The 21,810-nt window shown below is 40.9% G+C and overlaps 1 protein-coding gene across 1 annotated transcript; it reads left to right on the forward strand.

Moving 5' to 3' along the window:
• The first annotated feature begins 598 nt into the window (after positions 1-598).
• LOC134003551 (neurabin-2-like) lies at positions 599-21,777 on the forward strand. Its single transcript, XM_062442787.1, has 11 exons — positions 599-662; positions 933-2,419; positions 12,777-12,909; positions 14,545-14,665; positions 14,984-15,088; positions 16,933-17,065; positions 18,147-18,299; positions 18,414-18,467; positions 18,581-18,810; positions 18,909-19,005; positions 20,340-21,777. Exons 2-11 carry the CDS (start codon positions 1,046-1,048, stop codon positions 20,388-20,390), a joined length of 2,451 nt encoding a protein of 816 aa, XP_062298771.1. The 5' UTR covers positions 599-662; positions 933-1,045; the 3' UTR covers positions 20,391-21,777.
• Positions 21,778-21,810: the final 33 nt, after the last annotated feature.

The following is a 21,810-nucleotide window of genomic DNA, read 5'->3' on the forward strand; positions in this document are numbered from 1 at the left end:
TAACGTAAATTACAACAATAAGTATTAATACATAGTAGAGTGGTCTAAAATAAAATATGATAATAATGGTCCAGAATAAAGAATCACAGATTTCTACAGAGAGGACCCAAAGATAGTTAATGAACCCTGAGAGAAAGACAATACTAATGACAGAACTATCCAAAGTACATTAAAGCTGTTAAAATAAAACCATTTGAACCTGTAGCATAATTGTTTGTCCCATCTCTAACAGACAGGCTCGCAAAATAATAATTATTATTACAATCATAATTTATTTATTTTTAGGGGTGCTGAAATCAAATTTAGGGGTGCTTGAGCACCCTTAAAAAGGGTCTAAAATCGCCCCTGGGTTAAAGTGTACTAAAATTTAGAATCAACAATAAATAAGACAATAAATAAATAGGGTCAAATTAATCTACAATATATGAGAAATTAAGTTTCTATTACACACAACAACACACACATGTATGCAGTGATGTCCCCAATAGTGCAGGCTATATTATTACCACACTGGAGAGAGATGGAGAAATGACAGGCACTATGACCCAGCGGCTGCCTCCTCCATGCAGCAGCAGCACTGGCGCTACGAGAGGAGGACCAGAAATCTGCAGCTCACAGAATGAAGAGATCAAAATGATGCTGGCTGTAAAAAGGGATTAAACGTAAGCAATCTGTCGTCAGCTGCGGTAAATCCTCGGCTCGTCACTGTTCTACTTCTCTGTGCAAACATTATCACTCATATTATTGTAACCTTGCTAATGCAATTATCTGTAAAGGGGGTTAGATTTTGCATTGTTGTAACTGCATGCGAGCTAATGACAGATGCATCGTGCTCACTTTCTCCGTTGCATTTTGGACGAGAATTGCAGCGGATGCAAGCAGGCCCTATAATACGAGCTGTTGTTTTTGTTTCTCCCCATCTGCCGGTCTAGTCTGGGCGCCACCTCGCTACAATCGGCTGCGGGTGGATAATACAGATTTGCCAGCGGGAGTTGAGAAAGGAGACATGCCGTCGCTGAGCATCCGTTGCGACGCTTGACTGACCATGATGAAGACCGAATCCACATCCAAGAGCACCGGCTCTGGCTCCACGCTCAGGAGCCCATCCCCGCACAGAAACGCGTACGAGGCGGGGATGCAGGCCCTGAAACCAGTCAAAGACAATTCCGCCAATGGGGACATGCAGGAGGGCCCCCGAGGGCGCAGGTACGGCTCCAACGTGCATCGTATTAAAAACATGTTTCAACAGATGCAGACCACATCCCCAGCCGATGCAGAGGGAGAGGAAGGCGCCTGCAGGAACAACGAGAAGACGGTGCGACTCTCCCTCCCAAGAGCCGGGAGCCTGAACGAGAACGTGGACCACAGCGCGCTCCTGAAGCTGGGATCCACCGTGTCTGAGAGGGTCAGTAAATTTGACACCAAATCTGAGAATGGGCACCAGCGGGCCTCATCACCCAGCTACTCCAAGCTGCAGGAGACCCGCCGCATCTTCGAGCAGCAGCAGGAGAGACAGCAGCAGGAGAGGCAGCAGCAGGAGAGACAGCAGCAGGAGAAGCTGGCGACCACCAGAGTCCTGCTGAAGACAGACAAGGCCTCAGGATTTCAGGATGGCAGGTTGGATGTGGTGGCCCGCTTCAATGGCAGCACAGAGTCCTTGGACAGCCTGGACACTGGTGAGGCAGTGTCCCCCACAGTCAGCCAGCTCAGTGCTGTGTTTGAGCGGGCATCCGAGCTCCGGAACAATCTCCACCGCCTCTCTTCTACACCGCCGCTCCCGTCCAGGGGGGTCAGTGCCAAGGTGGGTGTGTTGAACTCCAAAATAATCACAAAGAGGGTCATTGCCTTTGCAGCAGACAACCAGGAGGAAGAACTAAGCAATCTGAAGGACCAAGAGGGGCCTCCAAGGGGCTCCATGGGGAGGGTGTCTTCATCTGAAAGCATTAACGGGGGCCAAAGTGATTCATTTAGTGATTTTTCCAGTACTGTAGGAGAGCCGAATGAGCAGAGAGAAAAGACTGTTTCAGATGCAGGTGTTGAGGCCAAATCTGAGATTAATTTTGAGGAACACTCTGGCACTATGCAGCCCAGCAGCACAACATTGCAAGGTGATATGCACATCTCTCCAGAGAATGGAGAAAATGCTGCTGTGAAGCAAATCTCAAAGGCCGGCGAGATGCTCAGACAGGAAGAGGAGGACAGGGCGCTCCGAGAAGACCAGTCGGGCCGTGACTCTGTGGATATCAGTACCTACAGCGCGGTGGGGGAGGACTTTGGAGGAAGCCAGGTGGATGAGGAGGAAGATGAGGTTGATGACCGCTATGAGCCCGAGTCCAGCTGTGTGGAGATTACTGGACTGCCTGATGAGGAGGACCCGCCCCCTTCAAGGAAGATCCGCTTCAGCATAGAGCCCATCAAGGTGAGGAAATATGCACTGGAAAAAACAATATATAATATAAACAAGAGAGTGGAAGATACCTTTCAGACTGGACCCACAGAGTTTGTCTAATTGGGCTGAGGTGCAGATGTCTCAATTGTAATTTTGCCCACACTGTGATGGGAGTTGGGATTTTTCTTTAATCCGGTGTTTTGAGAGGATGGTTGAATTTGACCTTAAAGCTTATCTGCCCTGGTACAGTCATAGCCAGTACCACTGTCAGCTGTTTTAATCAACTCACTCAGCTTCTGCCGGTGTCAGAATGATGCTGACATTTTGATTTTATCCTGTTTCAACATGGGGCTTTGCACACTACTAACACCCTCCCTGCACACTAGCCAGTTACTAATGGATGGCTCTGCATTCCAACTGTGCAGCTGACATGGGCCCCAAAAGAGCCACTATGTAGATACTTATCTGAAATGCAGTGGGTACTGCCTCTGTAAATAACTGCTGGTAAAAGAAGAACAAAAAAAGCAGGGATAATTAGCCCTGTTTTTTTGAGATTTGGATACTCTGCCATGGCCAATGACAGGTCAGCCGACAATGTATGGGTAGCTGAGTGAGGAATAGAGTGTTTTTGTGTGTGTGTGTGTGATTGAGGAAGTGAAGAAAAAGATCTAATAATCTCCTCTTGGGCCAGTCAGATGAGAGAGAAGAGAGATGTGGATGAGGAGGTAGAGTTGATTCTTAGTGTCTCTTAGTGTCTGGGGGTGGTGTAATGATCCGGAGAAGAGCATCAGATCCTCTCCCGCTCAGTCTCGCTGCTCTGCTCTGCCTTTAGGTCTATCCCTGCCTGCTGAAGTGGGCCCTGACACTGTGCATCACACACATCCCCTCACGCACAAAGCCATTTCAGTGACTAAAGGCTCCTGTACTGTATCATGACCAGCCAAGTCGAAAGTTGCTTTTGTTCTCTCTCCCATCGTTGCACATCACCCAGTAGTGCATGTTCACAAGAGCCTGAGAGTTTGAAAAAAAATCTGATAGTGACAAATAGGCTGATATGATGACATTTAAAAAATCCTCAAATTTGGCTATAAAAGATTATCAACTGACGCAAGATAAGTTAGAGCTGAATGTGAAACTTTAAAGAAATAGCATGACACTTTGGGAAATCCATTTAATTGCGTTCTTGTGAATTCATTTAATTGCTTTCAGAAAAATTAGATGAGACTGATATCACTCTTGTGTCTTTATGGTAAGTATGAAGCTACAGCCACCAGCTGGTTAGCTTAGCTTAGCACAAAGACTGGAAACAGGAGGAAACAGCTAGCCTGGCTCCATCTAAAGGAAAACTAAATCTGCGAGCCAGCTCCTCTAAAAGCTCAAAGCTTATTTCCCCAAAATGTCAAACTATTCCTTTATATGTGACCAGCTTATCTGAGATGATGATATCTGTGTATGTTAAATATGGCATATTTAAAGGCCATGAAAACAACTTTTAACTTCTATAGCTTCTTACTATGAGCGATCTCCTACATAAACACATTATATCCCATCAGACATTTTTTGCATTTCTATGTGCTCTTCTGGTTTGAGGTGAATGAAGTTCACCTAAGTTAAAAATGTGATGAAACGTAATGCTGTGCACAAATCAGGATTAAGCGACATTTAAACCAGAATCTGATGATAGTTCATAGGTTGTTTGGTCACTGTCAGTCAAATCCGATCAGCCCACATCCGTAGTCTCCCGATGAAGCAGATTACCAGAGTTTATGCGAGTTAAATTCTCAATAGATAATATCTTTAAACTTTGATTTGTTGCTTATTTATACAGAGACACATCACAAAGAAACACCTGAACAATCTAAAATCTAATATTTATGACTGAACAACCAAACAGAATTTTATTTTTCATTATTAAGTTACTATTTAATCATGTTTCTCTTAATCTTAACAACTGATTGTAAATGAAATTGAGTAATTCTGATGGGTTCATTGAAATATGTGACATCACATTTTTGTAGCAGAGCCCTAACCCCCCTTAAACCAGAGAGAAGACCATAGGCAAAATAAACATAGCTAAAGTAAAACCAATACTGCACTAACTTTGGCAGATAGTGTGTTTATATGGGTCCCAATCAATCATGCATTATTCCTGTGTTTGATAGCTAATGCTGGAAGAAGACATGGATGCAAATGATGCAGGTTACAAAATATTCACTGCTTTGAAAATGTTTTTATGAGGAAGGAAATGCATTCAACATGTTTATCCCTCAAAGATACGCACCATGGGTTTCGGTGAGAAACAATGAGGGTACATGGAAGCTCCTCAGGACACCTTTAAATCTTAAATAATATCTGTGAATAAAAACACAAATACTTTCAAGCTTGAATTAAGACACATAGGGGTAAAAAATACAACCTGTAAAGCATTCATGCACAGCAATTTCTATGAGTGTGTGTGCCAAGTATATACAAATATAGTTATATCTGTGATAAGCCAATTCTGGGCTCTAATATCCACCGATGGTTAGATCATGCAGACTATGTCCGCTATGCTGAAAATCCCATCAGTATCTTTATAAATCATGTCTGAGCTCAGTTGGCCATTGTAATGCAAGAAGAAAAAGAAGAGAAAAAAAACAGATTTCTATCACATTATTTTATCCCTCAGGAGATCAAAGATGGCTACCAGGAGGAAGCATTATATATGGAGTGATAAAGAAGTCGTAACTCTTTGTCGTAACGCTTTGATAAAAAGCAAAATTCGGTTGTGACCCTCCAGCCATCATCGGAGAATAACCTCCTACTGAGGCCTTTCACACTGTATCAGTGTGGCCTTTGTTATGGAGATTGATGCAGGGGTGGATCAGAGTAAAAAGGGGGGGGTGAAGGGGGGGTGCAAGGTCAAATGGGAGGAGCATTATTATGCAGCTCAAATGTCATGTGACTGTACAACCGCCAGCTCTTAAGTCACAGTGTCAGTTAGTTTCTCTCCCAAACAGGAAATGCCCATTTTAGTGCATATTTCCCCTCTGTGCAACAACTCAGCTTTCGGTCACAATTAAGTCTTGTTGTGGTGATGGCGGTTGGACGTCTGGGCACATGTCTGTCTTTGTCCCCATTTTACACTGAACACTCCTCACTGTCTGTCTGTCTGTCTGTCTGTCTATCTGTCCTCTCCAACTGGCAAAAATAGCATTTCTGCTTCGGGTAGAGTTCACACTAGACCCTTTGTTTGCTCCTCCTGACACTCTTTTTCTCGCTCCTTCTTTTTTCCCTTTCGCTCTTTGTCACCAGTCTCCTACTGTTAGTAAAAATAGCAGCATTGTTATCGTCACAGACTTGCTTTGCTTTTTCATGGCCGCCTCCTTGTCGAACACAGGAAGCAACCTCTCATGTCTTAATTATTTGTTGAGCTTGTTTGTTTTGGCTACGCTCTGTATCGTTCAGAATCAACGTGCTACTGTACTTCATGATGTAGTCATGCATGATTTTTAAATATTTATCTATTGTTGAAGGAGAGCTTTTTTTTTTTTTTTTTTTTTTTTTTAAGCGTAAGATAAAGATAATCTCTATTGGATTTGTGCTATGTTCTCTCCAAACCAGAAATAATCAGATTTATTTTTCATGCGTTAGAATCACCTTGCTCACTCATCACCTAGCTTACTCTTACACTTTTGTATTCCCCCATCACCACACACACACACACACACACACACACACACACACACACACACACACACACACACACACACCCACACACACACACACACACATACACACTTTCTCATGGGTTCCTGCTACCTACGCAACTCTGAACAGCAGTCCTGCCAGACTGCTCAAAGAACACCTATGATTTTCTTTCGCACGGTGTGATTAATGCAAACAATGGATGTTCTTATACTGTAATGAACTCATGGTGTATAATTTTGACAAACACAGACACATGAATATCATTTTTTTAAGGCCACTGGCACAAACTGCAAGATAGAGAATGTTAACAGTCCAAATGCAACCTTTGGTGGTTTGTGTTACATCTCAGATCAGCCATCGAGGAATAGCCAAGGGAGAGGTAATGCATCACCATATGTCAAGGTATCCTCAAAATGTCTATTACTTAGACTCAGCGGTCCTGCAGTATTTCATACAGTGCATTACTCATAGCGAGGAGGGGTGGGAGACCAGACAGATTATCAGCAAGGTCACACTGCCCCACTTCTCAGTCCTGCAGCGGTGGTGGGCTGCAAGCATTTACATGATGTGCCTACTCGCTACAGTTGCTGCAACAAGCCATGTTATGAAATGTCTCAGTCATGATGTCTGAAAGCGATTTTGTCTCGTCTGTCGTAATCATGTCAGGCTTAAAAAACAATAGATGCTGGTTGGTGATCTGTAAGGCTGTATGGAGTGATAAAGATTTTTATCTTCAGTTTTACAGCTTGTCTAGTTTTGATTAATACTGTATTGATCCCGCAGGAAAGAAAATAAAGGATGATGTTATTCTGTATTTTTCTTATTGTCAAAACATCAAATGAAACAAATGAAAAGACCAAAAACCAATGATGTGTAAGTCCGCCTATCAAGACTATCTTATGTGTGATGCCAAGCTTTAAGTTGCTTTGCTCCAACTGAAGACTCAAATCTTTAAAAACAGTTCACAAATACATAGTTTCATCTTTTAAAAAACAATTAAATACTCTCCTGAAACAGCTGGGCACTATAGTTTTTAACAAATGGTACTCAAATTTGAGTAAATATAGATAAATAGATAAATATACAGTGACATACAATAGCCATATAATACATCATGTAGATAGTGGCTGTATCATTCCACATATTGTATCTTTATTCAGTCCCCTGTTGTTGACCTTATTATCATGCTGCAGTGTCCCTCCCCAGGGTCAGCACTAAGCCTAAACATGACTGCTGACCAAAGACTGGCCTGCCAAAATAGACAAGCTCTGGTGCCATGCGACCGTTACTATGACAAACCCATCATATCCATTTTATTGGCTGGGGCAGACTGGTCCAACGTGATGGCAGCCAAGGCCACATCCTTATTTTCTGCCTGTGTGTTGCACAATTGGTATATGGATTAACCCCCAATTTTAGGAGGATTTAGAAGCAATTACCTGCTGCTTCGGCTCTGGACATTTGTAACCTGCGCTGGCTGGCAAAGTAATTAATGGTGGTGTTGTTAAGCTGTTGAAGAGGGAAAAAGTGTAATCATTATGGCTTCTTTTGGTCTACATATTTGTTATGAGACGCATACATCCAGGCTCTAATGGGCTATATCATATAATAATGGATTAATTGCAGCATGCTAATAGCAGTGATGCTCCCTAAGACTGTATGAGGAGCTGTTTCTTTTTGCATGTTTCTTTAATTAACTTCAGAGCTCACATTCAAGGTAAAAACAAGCAGCAACCTCTGGGGGTGAAAAATGAAGCCAACGTGGAATTGCCAAAAACTGCAGTTGGCCACTTGAGGCTGGCTCCAAAAAGTGAGTCAATCCTCATAGACCCCCATGGTAAAATGCCCAACTTGACAGCAGAAATAAACCTGTTTACAGCCTGATACAAAAAAGGGTTTGGTTTCTATGGCTAATGTCCTGGTTCACAGCATCTGTAAGGGGTTTGAATCTTTATATAACTCACTCGTTTAAATTTGATAGAGGCTTAAAGTTATGCATAATTAAGGGAATGACTGCTTTGAGTGATAGGTGGGTGCCATCTCAGTCAAGTTGCTACCAAGGTGACAATGCTGATTAGGAAACCATGATTTAACCCCAGATTCACAGGGTATAGGTGTGACTGTAGCCATTAATTATTCAGTGTGCTTCCAGTTCATGAAAGTTAATAGTAACATTTTGGTGTTTTGTTGTACCAAAAGACCCTCCAATGAGTCCGATGTTCAGCTTTTTCCAGTATTTAAATCTTGCTACAAAGTGTTTTAAAACAGTTTTTTGCTAGCAAAAATTAGGATTAGCATGATCATAGTTACCATTAGCAAATGCATCATGCTAAGAAAGTTAGCAGCTAGTGTTCTGTCCAAAAATGGCAAAATGCAAAACTCTACACATTCAGTAATGTACTTGAATATTTTTGTCTGAGCTCTCTAAAAATATTATAGTTTACAAACTTTCAGTATCTGCGCGATGCTGTGAAAATTGTGCATATAATTCATGGTTGACACTTTAATTGTGTAGTGACAGACTCAGATACTGTAGTAACAACATGTAGTTTGTCCAATTGGTGTTGTTGTAACTAGCTGTCCAAAAGAATCCTCCAATGGGTGACATCTTGGTGGCAACATACTTTTCTTTTTTTTTATATATATATATATTTTAAAGTCTATGGGTAAAAACAGAGAATAGCAGTGAAGCTGGAAAAAGCTTACATGCCGGAAAAGGCTTGAAACAACAGCAAGAATTGTGTGAATAATGAATATAATGGAAAGTTGGGTGCTAGAGAATGTGGAGAGAGACAGTGGAAAATGTTGTGAAAAACCAATGGCACCACCTCCGCACATCCTATTGGCTGGATCCAAAATTAGATCTGTTTTTGGAGAGTCAAGAGGGAAAGAAACACAGCAGTTGACATGCTGCTGTGAGCAGTGGGGGTTGGGGGTGGGGGTGGTTGTATTGACTCCCTAGTTAAACCACCACAGTGTTACCCAAATCACATCCTAGCCAGAGGGCCGTCAAGATGGAACCACATTGTAGTAAAGCAGAGGCCTTCAGACCAGCTCTATCATTTAGCCATCTCTCTGTCACGACACATGCATTGTAAAATGGTAGTTGTCACTTACTGGCTATTTTAAATACCTTTTATAGTCCCAAGTGGGTGCTCTTTATAGACACAAACACAATCTGTTAGCTGGTGAGTGGCTCTAGCTAGCTGCCCACAGAGCTTTTGTAGGACATCCCAGGCGGCTAGTAGCAGAGGGAGGGAGGAAGGGAGTTTCCTGGCCATCTGTTAGCTCCTCTGACCTACTATCTGCCACAACTGGAACAGCGTCCTTCTCCAGGCCTGCCCACCCCCATCACCCTGCCTTTAATCCCAATGTTTGTCTTCCAAAGATAGCCACCTCACCGTTCAAAGAGTTCATCTACTACTCTGGATACTTAGATGAGGTCGGGGTGAAAGGTTACATCATGTGGGATCCCATTAGTGTGTCTGCCCTGTTTTGAATGATCTCACAGAAGGAGGGAGGAAATCTTCCTTGGAAAGTGAAAGTGTTAATTCTACTGTACATACATTATAGTAGCCTGGTCGGCATCATGGCAACGGTCCTGAAACTTGCCCGGGGCCACAACACACATCCCATCGTGGTTGTTTTTTTTTAGTGGCACGTTAAATTCTGCTGACCCTCAATTGATTGACTGCAGTATTGTGGGCGTAGAATGAGGGCATCACAAGCCACCAGCTGTGGCCTCTTGAGCTTTAAACTCAAGGAGCGAAGCGGCGCCACGTGAGAGCATCGCACTGGGCACGCAGGCTTGTAAATGCACTGTTGTTGTTTTATGCTCGGTTACTTAGGATGCATACAGTGTATTTTGTGTGTCTGTAATCCACATTCTGCTAATCCGTCTAAATACAAAGGTAACCTAAATCAAAAGCCATTAGACTTCAGTGCTGCTGAGAACTGAAACTGCAGCTCAGATAACGATTTTTTTCATTAATCAATCTGTTTATTAATATTTTTATTCATAATTTAGTCTGTAAAATGTCAAAAATATGGTAAAATGCCAGTCATAATTTACCAGAGTCTACATTTGAGTCTTCAAACTGCTTTGTTTTGACTGACCCAACAGTTAAAAACCTTAAGACATTCAATTTACAATTGTACGAAACAGAACAGGTGCAACAATTACTCACATTTGAGAGGCTGGAGTGTAAATTTAACTGCTTGGCAATTTTCCCTGATAAGTTAAGAGTGATAATATGCTTATTATCACTCTCAAATCCTTGCAGGAAATATGAGGCTACAGTCAGCAGCGGTTAGCTTACTTTAGCTTAGCATAAAGACCAGGAGTAGGGGGGGAGCAGCAAGCGCTGGCTCTCTCTGAAGGAAACAATATCCACCTACCAGCACCTTTTATAGCCAATTATTACATCTTATTTGTTTAATTCGTACAGAAAACAAAGTATAAAAATGTAACATAGTGGTTTTATGGGCGGTTATATGTGCCAGACTACTTCTTGGACAGGAACGGTGACCTCATGATGAAGACAAGTGGAAGTGATTGTGTGGATTTTTAGTGAAATTTAGAGGTAGGCAGATGTTATCCTTTCTTACATTTTACCTTATCAGAATCAGAAACAGAGAGATTTTTATTTCCAAGTAGGTTTGCTCATAGAAGGACATTTCCTTGGTGTTTTGTTGCATAAAAAATAGATCATTTAAAAAAAAAATGTATTGAAAAAAAAGAAGATTGTCATCAATAACAGAATAGTCTCACCCCAGCTAAACTCTACAAGTAGCATTTTAAAAAAAAATTTTTTGCAAGAGTTTGAGAAAAAAATCCAACCACATCATCACTTGTATGAACAGACAGTGATAGCGGTGATTTGGCTCTCGGCCACAGCATTGTAAACCCTATTCCTATGGGTGAGGAAGGCTTAAAAGTAGGCGCAGAGGCTTGTACAGTGTTCAATGATGCATGAAAATACAATAATACTGAATAAATCTCAGAGAGGAGGGGCTGGTTACATTTCAAAGGCACTGTCAAAACTGACAAGCTCTTTACTGTGGGGTTGCTAGGGTGACGGGGCCTATATGAGTGCAGGGTAGCACTGAAGCTACGAGATGCTACTTCTGTAACGGTGACGGACACATAAAACGGCTGAGAAAGAGTGCGAGAGATGCACGGAATAAAGTAAACAAAGACTCGAGAAAAAAAGGTGCTAAAATGTTGCAGCGGTGAGAAGAAAGAATTTTTAAGAAAAGTGTAGAAATAGAAATAGAAATAAAGTGAATTGAAGAATGTGTGAGAGGAGAGTGTCCAGCACTGAATTAGACTGGCTACTTGAGCATGCAAGGTGGTGCATACATAATCATCTTGGAAGACTGAAAGTGAGGCTTTTAAAGACTGTGTGTGTGTGTGTGTGTGTGTGTGTGTGTGTGTGTGTGTGTGTGTGTGTGTGCACGTGGATTGTGAGCAGCAGCTGCAGAAGCCCTCCATTAGCATGCTGGAGGTGGTTATGTAAACTGTCATGCTGTTAGGCCAGAGTGAATGTGGGAAGTCGGGCCCTGAAACAGAGGCCTCTGTCTTCATGAGAGCAACTTAAGCGGTTGTGATTGATTCTCCCCAGTGTGTTTGATACACATTACTGCTGTGAAATGATACAGCTCGAGGAAATGCTCTAGCTATCTCATTTGAAACGGTCAATAAATTTGAATTGCATTACAGTGTTGGTCAGCTGTGATCAAGCCATGTGTCCTGCTTGTCTATCTCAGCTGTTTACATCTGCAACTCTCTGAGAACATTTTTGCTAGAAATATAAAGTCAGTAACTTCATTGAATACATCATATGTATTTTTCCATTTGTACTACTAAAAACAGAGGAATAGTTCAGGGTTTAAACTGAATGCTACATACTGGATTTAGAATATATAACAATTCATACACATAACCTACATAAAAACTGCAGCGTAGTTTGCTGTGGATGTGCATTAAATCAGCTGTTGTTAAATCATAATCCACAACATTTCCATGAAAACAAATGTGAATTTGTCTCATTTGTTCATATAATACAGCAAAAGTGATTCAGCTGTTACCATGGTGGTTGTCTGTTTTTAATAGCAGTTAATGTATTTGAAGTAAATTCTGGGTTGTAGGGAGTAGCACTGAAAGCCTCTGTGGCTGCAAAGACAAGAGAGGGTCACCTGAGAAGCTGAAACCTCACCAGAGGAAAATCAAAGGAGAGATGTGTTACCACTCAGATGACAAGTGACCTTCGGGAAGAGCGCTGCAAAAACACAAGAAAGAGGATACCTAAAGAAAGTACTCATTAAAATAAGCAGAATTTGATGTGAAGATCGATACCACTCTCATTTTTGTCCGTTAAATACGAAGCCACAGCCAGGACACAGTTAACTTTCCTCGCTCTTTACCCCATGCAAAACCACAAACAGTTTTTGAAGTGAATGACCAAATGCAGTATATTTTTTACCTTTGGACAGAGCCAGGCTAGCTGTCTCCTGTCTTTATGTTCAGCTTACTGCTAAGCTAAATGAAGTACCAGTCCTCTTATATAACTTCTGGCAAGAAAGCAAATTAGCTCATTTTCCAAAATATCCCTTTCTTTAAGGAAATGTCTCAAACACAGAGGTTGAAGTAATTGTGATGCTCAATCTAATTTAGCAAGTCTGTTTTCTTCTGCAGGTGTTTGCCACTTATCCCAACGAGGACTATGACAGGCGAAATGAAGATGTGGATCCCATGGCAGCGTCTGCAGAGTACGAGCTGGAGAAGAGGGTGGAGAGGCTGGACCTGTTCCCTGTGGAGCTGGAAAAAGGTACTGAACATAAGAAAGTTCCTTATAAAGCCTGTTTTCTATTCCCAGTGCTCATCTGTATTCACCCAAATCCTACCTGTACCAAGCTATTTACAAAAAGGGTCTGCTCTTACAGTTCACACGTTTCTAAGCATTTATTTTAACCTGCTTGAGGCACCAGGTGAGTTGTTTGTACGATATTTGAAAATGAATAATAATTCTCCCCTTTGGTCTCTATTTGAAGCAACTTTTTGTTATTACTTATGTAAAAAGGCCTTCAATGTTCACCGGCTGCCTTCTGCCAACACTCCTGTCTCCTGCAAGATTCACCTTCGTCTCTCCTCAGTGAGCCATATTTCCAACATCCCTTCAGCATTATAGTGCATTAATATATTTATAGAAGACTATATTTAGACTTGTGTACGGGGCAGGTTACTCCATATGTGACCACGTTCTCTATGAATGATGTGCAGCTGTGTATTCTGTCTACTTTCATTACATCTGGGCAAAAACAGAAGTTGCGGTTATTGGTCAAAAGAGAAACGGTGTACACAAATGAACGCACTGTCTCAGTACATTACACCTCAGGCAGGAAATCTGGATGTTATCACTGACTCTGATCTTACTTTCAAGTTACTCATAAAGAAGCTAATTTAAAGTGGTCTGTTCTTTCAATAATATGCAACGATCACACCTTTTTTCTTTCTCCCCGAGATACAAAGAAGCTTGTTCATTCTTTTTTTTGATAAGTACGCTCAACTATTATAATACGTTGCTCTCAGGGACACCCAAAAGTTCTGTAAATCAGTTACAGCTCATACATAATGCTGCTGTCAGTGTTAAAAGATACAAAGAAAAGAACTGACATCACTCCTGATCCTTGCATAGCCTCCAGTTAGGACTGATTTAAGATCCCACTACTTATTTATGAATCTTTTCATGGATTTTCCCCCTGACTGCTGTGGTTGATGTGCCGCAAAGATATGCTGCATGTCCCTGGTAGACCCCTCAGATCTGCACACTCTCTGCTGCTCACTGTACCAAAAGAAATCTGACAAAGCTTGAAGCTGCCCTCTGGAACAGAGTTTGGATCTGAGGACAGCGATGTCAGAACTGAAAACTTTCTTTACACAATCATATGAAAATTCATTTTTAATAATGTTTCCTTATTTTAATGATTGCAACCAAGAATTGTACATGCACTGATTTATCAATAGGGGTCGACTATACAGTATAAACTTCATGGCATTTTTATATATATACCTGATATCTAGCATTTCTACATAATACTTCTATAAGATCAGTTGATTCATTTAGAAGTGGGGTAATACTGTAGATTTACCTAATTTGCATTTTTTCGGGGTAATGGGAAAGGAGCGAGTGCTGTTATTTCACTTCTTCGCCCAAATTTAATCTCTGTGTCTCTCTCTGAAATGAGTCCACGGCAGCTCTTATTACAAAACATGTGAATCCCAAGGGTGATGACACAGATATGGTATCAAAGCCAAGTTTTCTACCCACCCGGATTGGTAACAATGTCTCAGTCCACAAGCTCCCATGATGGACTCACAATGACATGACAACATAACAAATCAAACCTTTTTATGCTTTTAATATAATGGCAGTATACTAACAGCTGGGCCCTATGTCTTTCAGATGGCGATGGCCTGGGCATCAGTATCATCGGGATGGGTGCAGGAGCAGATATGGGTCTGGAGAAGCTGGGCATTTTTGTTAAGACGGTCACAGACGGAGGAGCAGCGCATAGGGATGGCAGGTATGTTTATTTACACACTCTGGATCATCTTGATTCCTCATTCAGTCTTTACAACTGAAGTGCATCCTTTAAACTTTCTGTCAAACTGAAAAATCCCATTAGACTATTCCTTTAAAGCGTGTGCCAACTTAAGGTTAGCTGAGTAGTTGTGGTTTTATTTCCAGGAGTGGATGCTTTATTAATACAGCTTCTTTTATTTCTGGCAACAGCACATACTGCAGGTATCGTTGCCAAGAGTAAGGACATCTAAATGCAGCGGGCCTTTGTGTGGGCTTATGTATAAAGATGATAACCACAGCTCCAAACTGTCTGTTCCAGGATCCAGGTGAACGATCTGATTGTGGAGGTGGATGGAACCAGTTTGGTGGGAGTCACCCAGAACTTTGCTGCCTCCGTCCTCAGGAACACTTCAGGAACCGTCAAGTAAGAGTCACTCTGAATAGTCACAATTTCACTACAATGACATTGACTTACTTTAACATCTAGAGGCACAAATTATACAAACACTAGTGTGGGTTATATTAGTCATGCCAGTGTCATGGTTTCTAGGGATGGTGATGTTGTTGGTGATGTCAGTCGACTAGTTTCATCCAAAATGAAATATCTCAACCACAGTTAGATTGATTACTGTGACATTTTATGGTCCCCAAAGGATGAAACCTTTTGAATATGGTGATTCCCAGACTTTTCCTCTTGTACCACTATGAGCTTGACATTATCTTCTAGTAAAATGTCTCAAAAACTATTGGGTGAATCAACATTAAATTTAGTACAGACATCCATATTCCCATCAGGATGAATTGCAACAATTTTGGTGATCTAATTTAATTCTTTTGACCAATATAAGGTCAAATTTTCCATTTGTTAAATACTTCCATGTTTAGTGATAATTAACATATACTAGAATACTAACACACTAAATGAAGATGGTGAACATGGTTAAACATTACGTGCTAAACATCAGCATATTAACATTGTCATTGTGAGCATATTAGAACGCTAATTTTAGCATTTAACTCAGAGCACCCAGCTATATTCTCACTTGTGTGGCTGTACTCTTTTGTTAAGTACACTTTAATTTTCACAGTTACCATTTTGTGGTTTGCTGTATGTCTTAGTGACCCTGTTTTGTTACATTTTGTTGCCACAGCTTTGCTGCAACATCCAGCATTCTTGCTTGAAGAGTTGGTTTCCTCTTCTTGCATACCCACCGCCAGTCTTACACGCAGGACTGACTTCTGCCACATCCTGCCCAGTCAGTTCACCCGACTTTAGATGTATATCAACTCTCACAGGGTCCTGATTATACCCTTCAGTATTGAAATGCTCCTTTTGGAGACATACTGAATCAGGTCCAAAGATTTCCACAACAGCACCACAGAAAACATGGTTATCAGGAAGGAATACAGTTTGCATCAGAAGTACCATTTTGAAATGCCAGAGGGTTATTTGTAGCCTGACTCTATCACATTTTGGTGGGGCTGACTGTTCCCTCTGTGCTCCTTTGTCATCTTAGCTCATTCATAATTCAGGGTTTAGTGGTCAGTGTTGTTGCTGTAATTGTTAGTGTTGTGTGAATTGTGAAGATCAGAGACCTCCATAGATAGCTCATACATTATGGATCAGTTGCAGGGAAGGAAGAGGGCACTAGAGCTCAGGCCTATTCATAAAAAACGTCAGCCAGACAAATAGACCGAGGCAGGAAGTGTGTTTGTGAACATTTAATTACCCCTTAGTGCCGCAGAAATTGAAAGGCTTCGGTAGAAAGGCTTAGTAACCGTCTGTGTCTGCGTCATTATTCATTATAGCCTCCACTGTTTACTGTTTACTGTTTATATAATCGCTTTAATTGGCCAGAGATTGGTGAGCCTCAATCAGGAAACTTATACCCTCTATAGTGAACTGTACAATGAGCTAAAAGAGAGGCAGAGTTGAGCTTTTGATTTTAATCATAGAAGAAGCTAACTCCATAGAGACTGCCTTTGTTCGGCTATAAACAGGAAGCCATTTTCTGTCATCAGAGAGCCAGCACATTCCTTACTGCATTAGTACATTACACCATACCTTATAGAGCCCATGTTCATGATCCTCAGCGGTCAAGAGAAAGAAAGGGCCGCCATGTATTATTTAGCTTGCACATACAGTATCATAAGCATATGAAATCAGGGCCTATTTCAGTTCAGTTAGCCTTTGTGAACATTTGTTCGAACAAGTTGTTAGAGTTGTTTTGTTCAATCCTGAGATTGTTGCTGCTTGTCAAAATGCAGGTTTGTTATTGGGCGAGAGAAGCCGGGTGAACAGAGTGAAGTAGCCCAGCTCATCCAGCAGACCCTGGAGCAGGAACGCTGGCAGAGAGAGATGATGGAGCAGCGCTACAACCAGTACATGGACGAGCAAGAGGTTGGTCTTCATGTTCAAGGCTGATATTTTTTTATGACTAACACATCTGGTGTAGGATCTTGTGTTAGCTGACATGGTGCAACGTCTGCACACCCACAGTGCAGAAGTGAGGGTACAATGCTTACTAATCCATTTCCCCTTCCTCCCCTCCCCCTCCACTTGTTTGCACACACATACTACTTTAATCACACAAAGGATTTTAAGAAGTAAATGGAATATTTTATATTTATTTTTATATTTTATAAGAATATGAAAAAATGTGATATATATTATTTGCAGCTGAAAAGTTGCCTCAAACACAGCTGCTTGCACAGCACTAGCTTTTTAGGCGTCTTTTAAATGAAAATAAGGCTTTATGCAATAATTGTCCCCATATGACCCTGGTTCCCTCTTAAGAATTACGAAATTTATCCCAATACGCTTGGGACCAGAGATGACCCTCTCTGGTTGGTCAGTGTTGTAACCTTTGGCGAAAAGCCACACTGTTGTATCCAGCATCTAGTATCAGCATGATCAAATGATAAGCTCAGCTCTAAAAAATGGGGACAAATCAGGATGACTCAAATGTTGCGCCCTTGGATGTCCTTTCATTGTTAATCTTTGTCTCAGATTGTATCTCTGTTTTAGCTTTTACATAAACTGCCTTGGGTTTTATTACTAAAATAACAGGGAGGAAGTTACCCTATTCATGCAGGGGTGAGAGGGGATGGTTCTTGAAAAGCATTAGGGTTGTATAATGGAAAATAGATAGTTTGCTTTATTGAGTTTTGCACCACCTAGTGGTCATTTGGTGTCACAGCTCACGTGAGCCTTGAAAGGTATCATTTAATAGACTATTACATCTTGTTTTTACTCAGAACTAAGAAAAGTTACGTACACTTATTAAAAACTTAATAAGCACTCTGTCTTCCCATAAACACACCATTACTCTAGATAAAAAATAAAAAGCTCCTCTGAAAACTGCTGCAAGTAGAAAGAGAGAAGAGAAAATCATATCATAATTTGGGTGAACTGGCCCTTTTTAAAAGTAATTATTTATGGCTGTGAATGAGTTCCTAACCTTTCCCCTCATCCCATGCAGGGTGGAGAATACGGCACAGATGAGGAAGAGGACGAAGAGGAGGAAATCAGCCCGCCGTATCCCAGCGCCATTGAGGTGTTTGACTTGGCAGAGAACGAGGACATGTCGCCTCTGGAGACAGACCCTGAGAAACTGGCCCATAAATACAAAGAGGTGAGCAGCCATCTCCTTAATTAGAGTGTTCGCTCTGTAATCACAGTTTATTTCCTTTAATGTGCCTAATAATAACATCTGTGTTTAAAATTGTCACCTCTCCTTCTGATAAAGCTCCAGATAAAGCATGCTGTGACCCAGGCTGAGATCCAGCAGCTGAAAAGAAAGGTAAGTGTGAAAGATGTGTCCACTGGGACAAATGAAATTTAACCATGCAGAGAAGGATTTTAGTTTTCCGCTGACTTTAATTGAAACAAATGCGTCTCTTTTTTTTCCCTCAGCTGCACCACGCAGAGCAGGAGAAGCAGCGCTGGCGTATGGATAAAGCCCAGCTAGAACAGACCCTGCAGGAAAACAAGGAGCGTATGGAGAAGCTAGAAGGCTACTGGATGGAGGCTCAGAGCTTGTGCCAGGCTGTGGACGAGCACCTAAAAGAGACACAGTCCCAGTATCAGGCCCTGGAGCGCAAGTACAGCAAAGCCAAACGCCTGATCAAGGAGTATCAGCAGAAGTAAGACAGTTTGACTGCACAGATGAGCAAATTGAGTTACGTGATATATGACATGTGAGCTAAACAGCGTGGTACTCTGATCTGCTTCCTTCTTACAGGGAGATTGAGTACCTGAAGAAGGAGACCCAGCGTTGTGCACAAGTTGGAGCTGAGGCCTCGCTGCTGAAAGAGGAGTCTGGTCAGCTTCAAGAGCAGGTATGGGAGGTTGCTTACAGTGAGGTTGAACACAGTCCATGGACACATCTAAAAACAATATATTTGAATATCATGCATATAATTAAAGGATATCGCTGTCGATTTTTTCTATATTTTTCTTATTGTCATCAAACCTGATGTGCAGAGCCAAACTAACAACATTCTACTTCTAAGTAGGATCCTGATGTATCACATTTCTCTGTACTGTAGACCTCTTTTGTTGTCCAAAAACTATTTAAAACACATCAGTGAGTCACACTGTTGCACTGGGTGACATGTTCCTTCACCACAAAGAGATTTGGGCACAGTTTAGAAATGACTCAAAAGACTAGCAGCAGTTGTGTTTTCAGTCTTTGAGTCATTCTTTGTAAGGCCATGCACACAAGATTTGTTGACAATAAGAAAAATATAGCAAATTGCCAGCCATATCTTTTGATTGTAAGAAAAGAACAAAGGAACATTTATTTTTAACTTCAGTATCAAATATAAGGTCTCAATGGTGTCCTGCTTACAGCATTTATGGGTTTTAATAAAGTAATTAAAAGTGATCAAAAGCTCTTTTTTTAATATATATATGTTAGTGCACAATTCTTAGTTTAGATTGATATATGTATATAATAATGGGGTCCTTGCACAAAACATTTTATTCAAGTGATATTTCTTGAACAATGTTATATTATGGCTTACCAATATAAGATAAAATATGAACTGCAGGCAAATTTGGTGCTATATATTCTCTGTCTGAAAAAGGTTTTATGGTTTTGCACTTTGAATCCACAATGCTCCATCTCCCTTACAGCATTGACTGATTATTCTCTACTTCCTGTTTTGCTCTTTTCAAATGTTCCCAAAGATATGTGAGTGTGGAGGGCGAACTGTTAAAGCTCAGCATTTTGCTTTAGACATGCAGGCCTGGGATGACTTTGATATATGTTTAGGGGTCAGAGTTCTGCTAGAAAATGAATCATCTTCCTCTAAGCCAGAGTATACGACATACTGCGGAGAGCTTGTCTTTGGTGTAGTTGATCGTGTGCGAGTCAGCACCTCGTACAGCAATCACCTTGTCTAAGCTGAGCCTGCAGCTATAAAATCACCTGTAAACAAGACTTTCTTCCAATTTGAGACTGGTGTGATGTTCTTTTCACGCTCTCAAGAGCAATTTGGCCCGAAGCTGCTTCAGTAAGATGCTCTGAGATTTAATGACATGTAATCAAGTGTAAGATCTAGCACTCAGACGTTTGGACCCCCACTGTGTGAACTCTTCACACCTGGCACAAAAGCATTGTAACGTAATCATTGTCATAACTGCTTTTCTCTCTCTTCTTCTTCTCTAGGTGGCTGACCTGGAGTGCCGGGTTGAGGAGCTGAAATCGGAACCTTTATAAAAGCCTTTTTTTTTTTTTTTCCTGTTATGTATCTCAGAAATACGAACTTGACTAGATAAAGGAGAAGATAGTGTTACTGTTGTTGCGATGAACTGCAGGGTATTTCTTGTCTCAAACATGAGCTTGGTTTCTGATCGCATACTGTATGTCCTCAGGCTTTGTATTTCAGCCACTTAACCCCCATTTAACCTTGTTTTTCTGTTAACATTTACGAGAAAGTGAAGAACAGTTTTATCATCACAAATACGGACTCTGTTGAGCTCTAAATGTACTGTTCCTTTTTTTTTAATTTTTGGATTTCAGTATTTAATCCTTTAATTTGTGGTTTTGTGAAAGACCAGGCTGTTGCTTTTAATTGCCAAAAAACAAATTCCTTTCTTTTGCCTAGTTTTGTGCCCTTTTATTTTCTGAGTTTGTACAGATGTGATAATGTGTGGTTTAACAATCAGTTTGGTTTGTAAAAATTTTTAATATGTGTATAACATTTAACATAATATAAACTAATGAGATTGAGGGTTGTTGTATATTTTATGTGATGAAGATGTGTAAATTGGATGGAGATTGCACTGAAGAAGACATCGACAAGGTGCTTCACTGGAACGGAGGAAGAAACAGGAACGGGAGTCTTTGAAATTGTACGAACTGTAACCCAACCTTTGTAGGGGTCTTGTCACTTAACCTTGGGAACCACCTGCTGCCTACCTTTCAGAAGTGTTAGTGTATTTTTTACACAGACTCATTAATGAGCGACCAATCCTCCGGTATCAACCCCTCACTTCTTTCAAAATGGACCACAGAAACAAGCCTCCACAACTGCTGTGCCACAAATGAAAATGGATCTTTTTTCCCCTCAAAATGGATGTTGTCAAGGACTTGTGTAACTGGTATTAGTTAGGACTACTGATATAAGAACCATTACTGGACTGGGCTTGTTAAAGAAGCCGTTACCAGCAGCAAAGTCATTGATTTTAAAAAGCTTGTGTCTCTAACCAGCAGCTGCACTTGACACCGCTGTGTGTAGCACATGGAAAACACTGCCAGGTTTATACCTGTTTCAATTTACGCACAGTTTAAAAGAAATTGAGTCTACTTGTGTCAACCGTCATACCAGTATGTTTGTATAGTTCAGGTAAGACTGAAATATTTTAATTTTACTTAATATTTATAATATAGTCAAGTTGGAAATATGAGCTAACAAGGACAAAAACTGACAAAAGCAATGTTCAATAGACAGTTATACTGTGTCATGTAAAAAAAAAAGTAGAACTGGAGGACTACAAAAACAAAATTAAGATTAATGAATTGAAAAAAAATGGCATGGTTATGAGTATTTTCATAATATTAAGGCTTGTACAGTGCACATGCTTTGCATTGTATGTTTTGTGGAATAAATGGTCAACAGTGATGGTGAAGTATGTTT

Source organism: Scomber scombrus, chromosome 21 (assembly GCF_963691925.1).
Source record: "Scomber scombrus chromosome 21, fScoSco1.1, whole genome shotgun sequence".
NCBI classification, from domain to species: domain Eukaryota; kingdom Metazoa; phylum Chordata; class Actinopteri; order Scombriformes; family Scombridae; genus Scomber; species Scomber scombrus.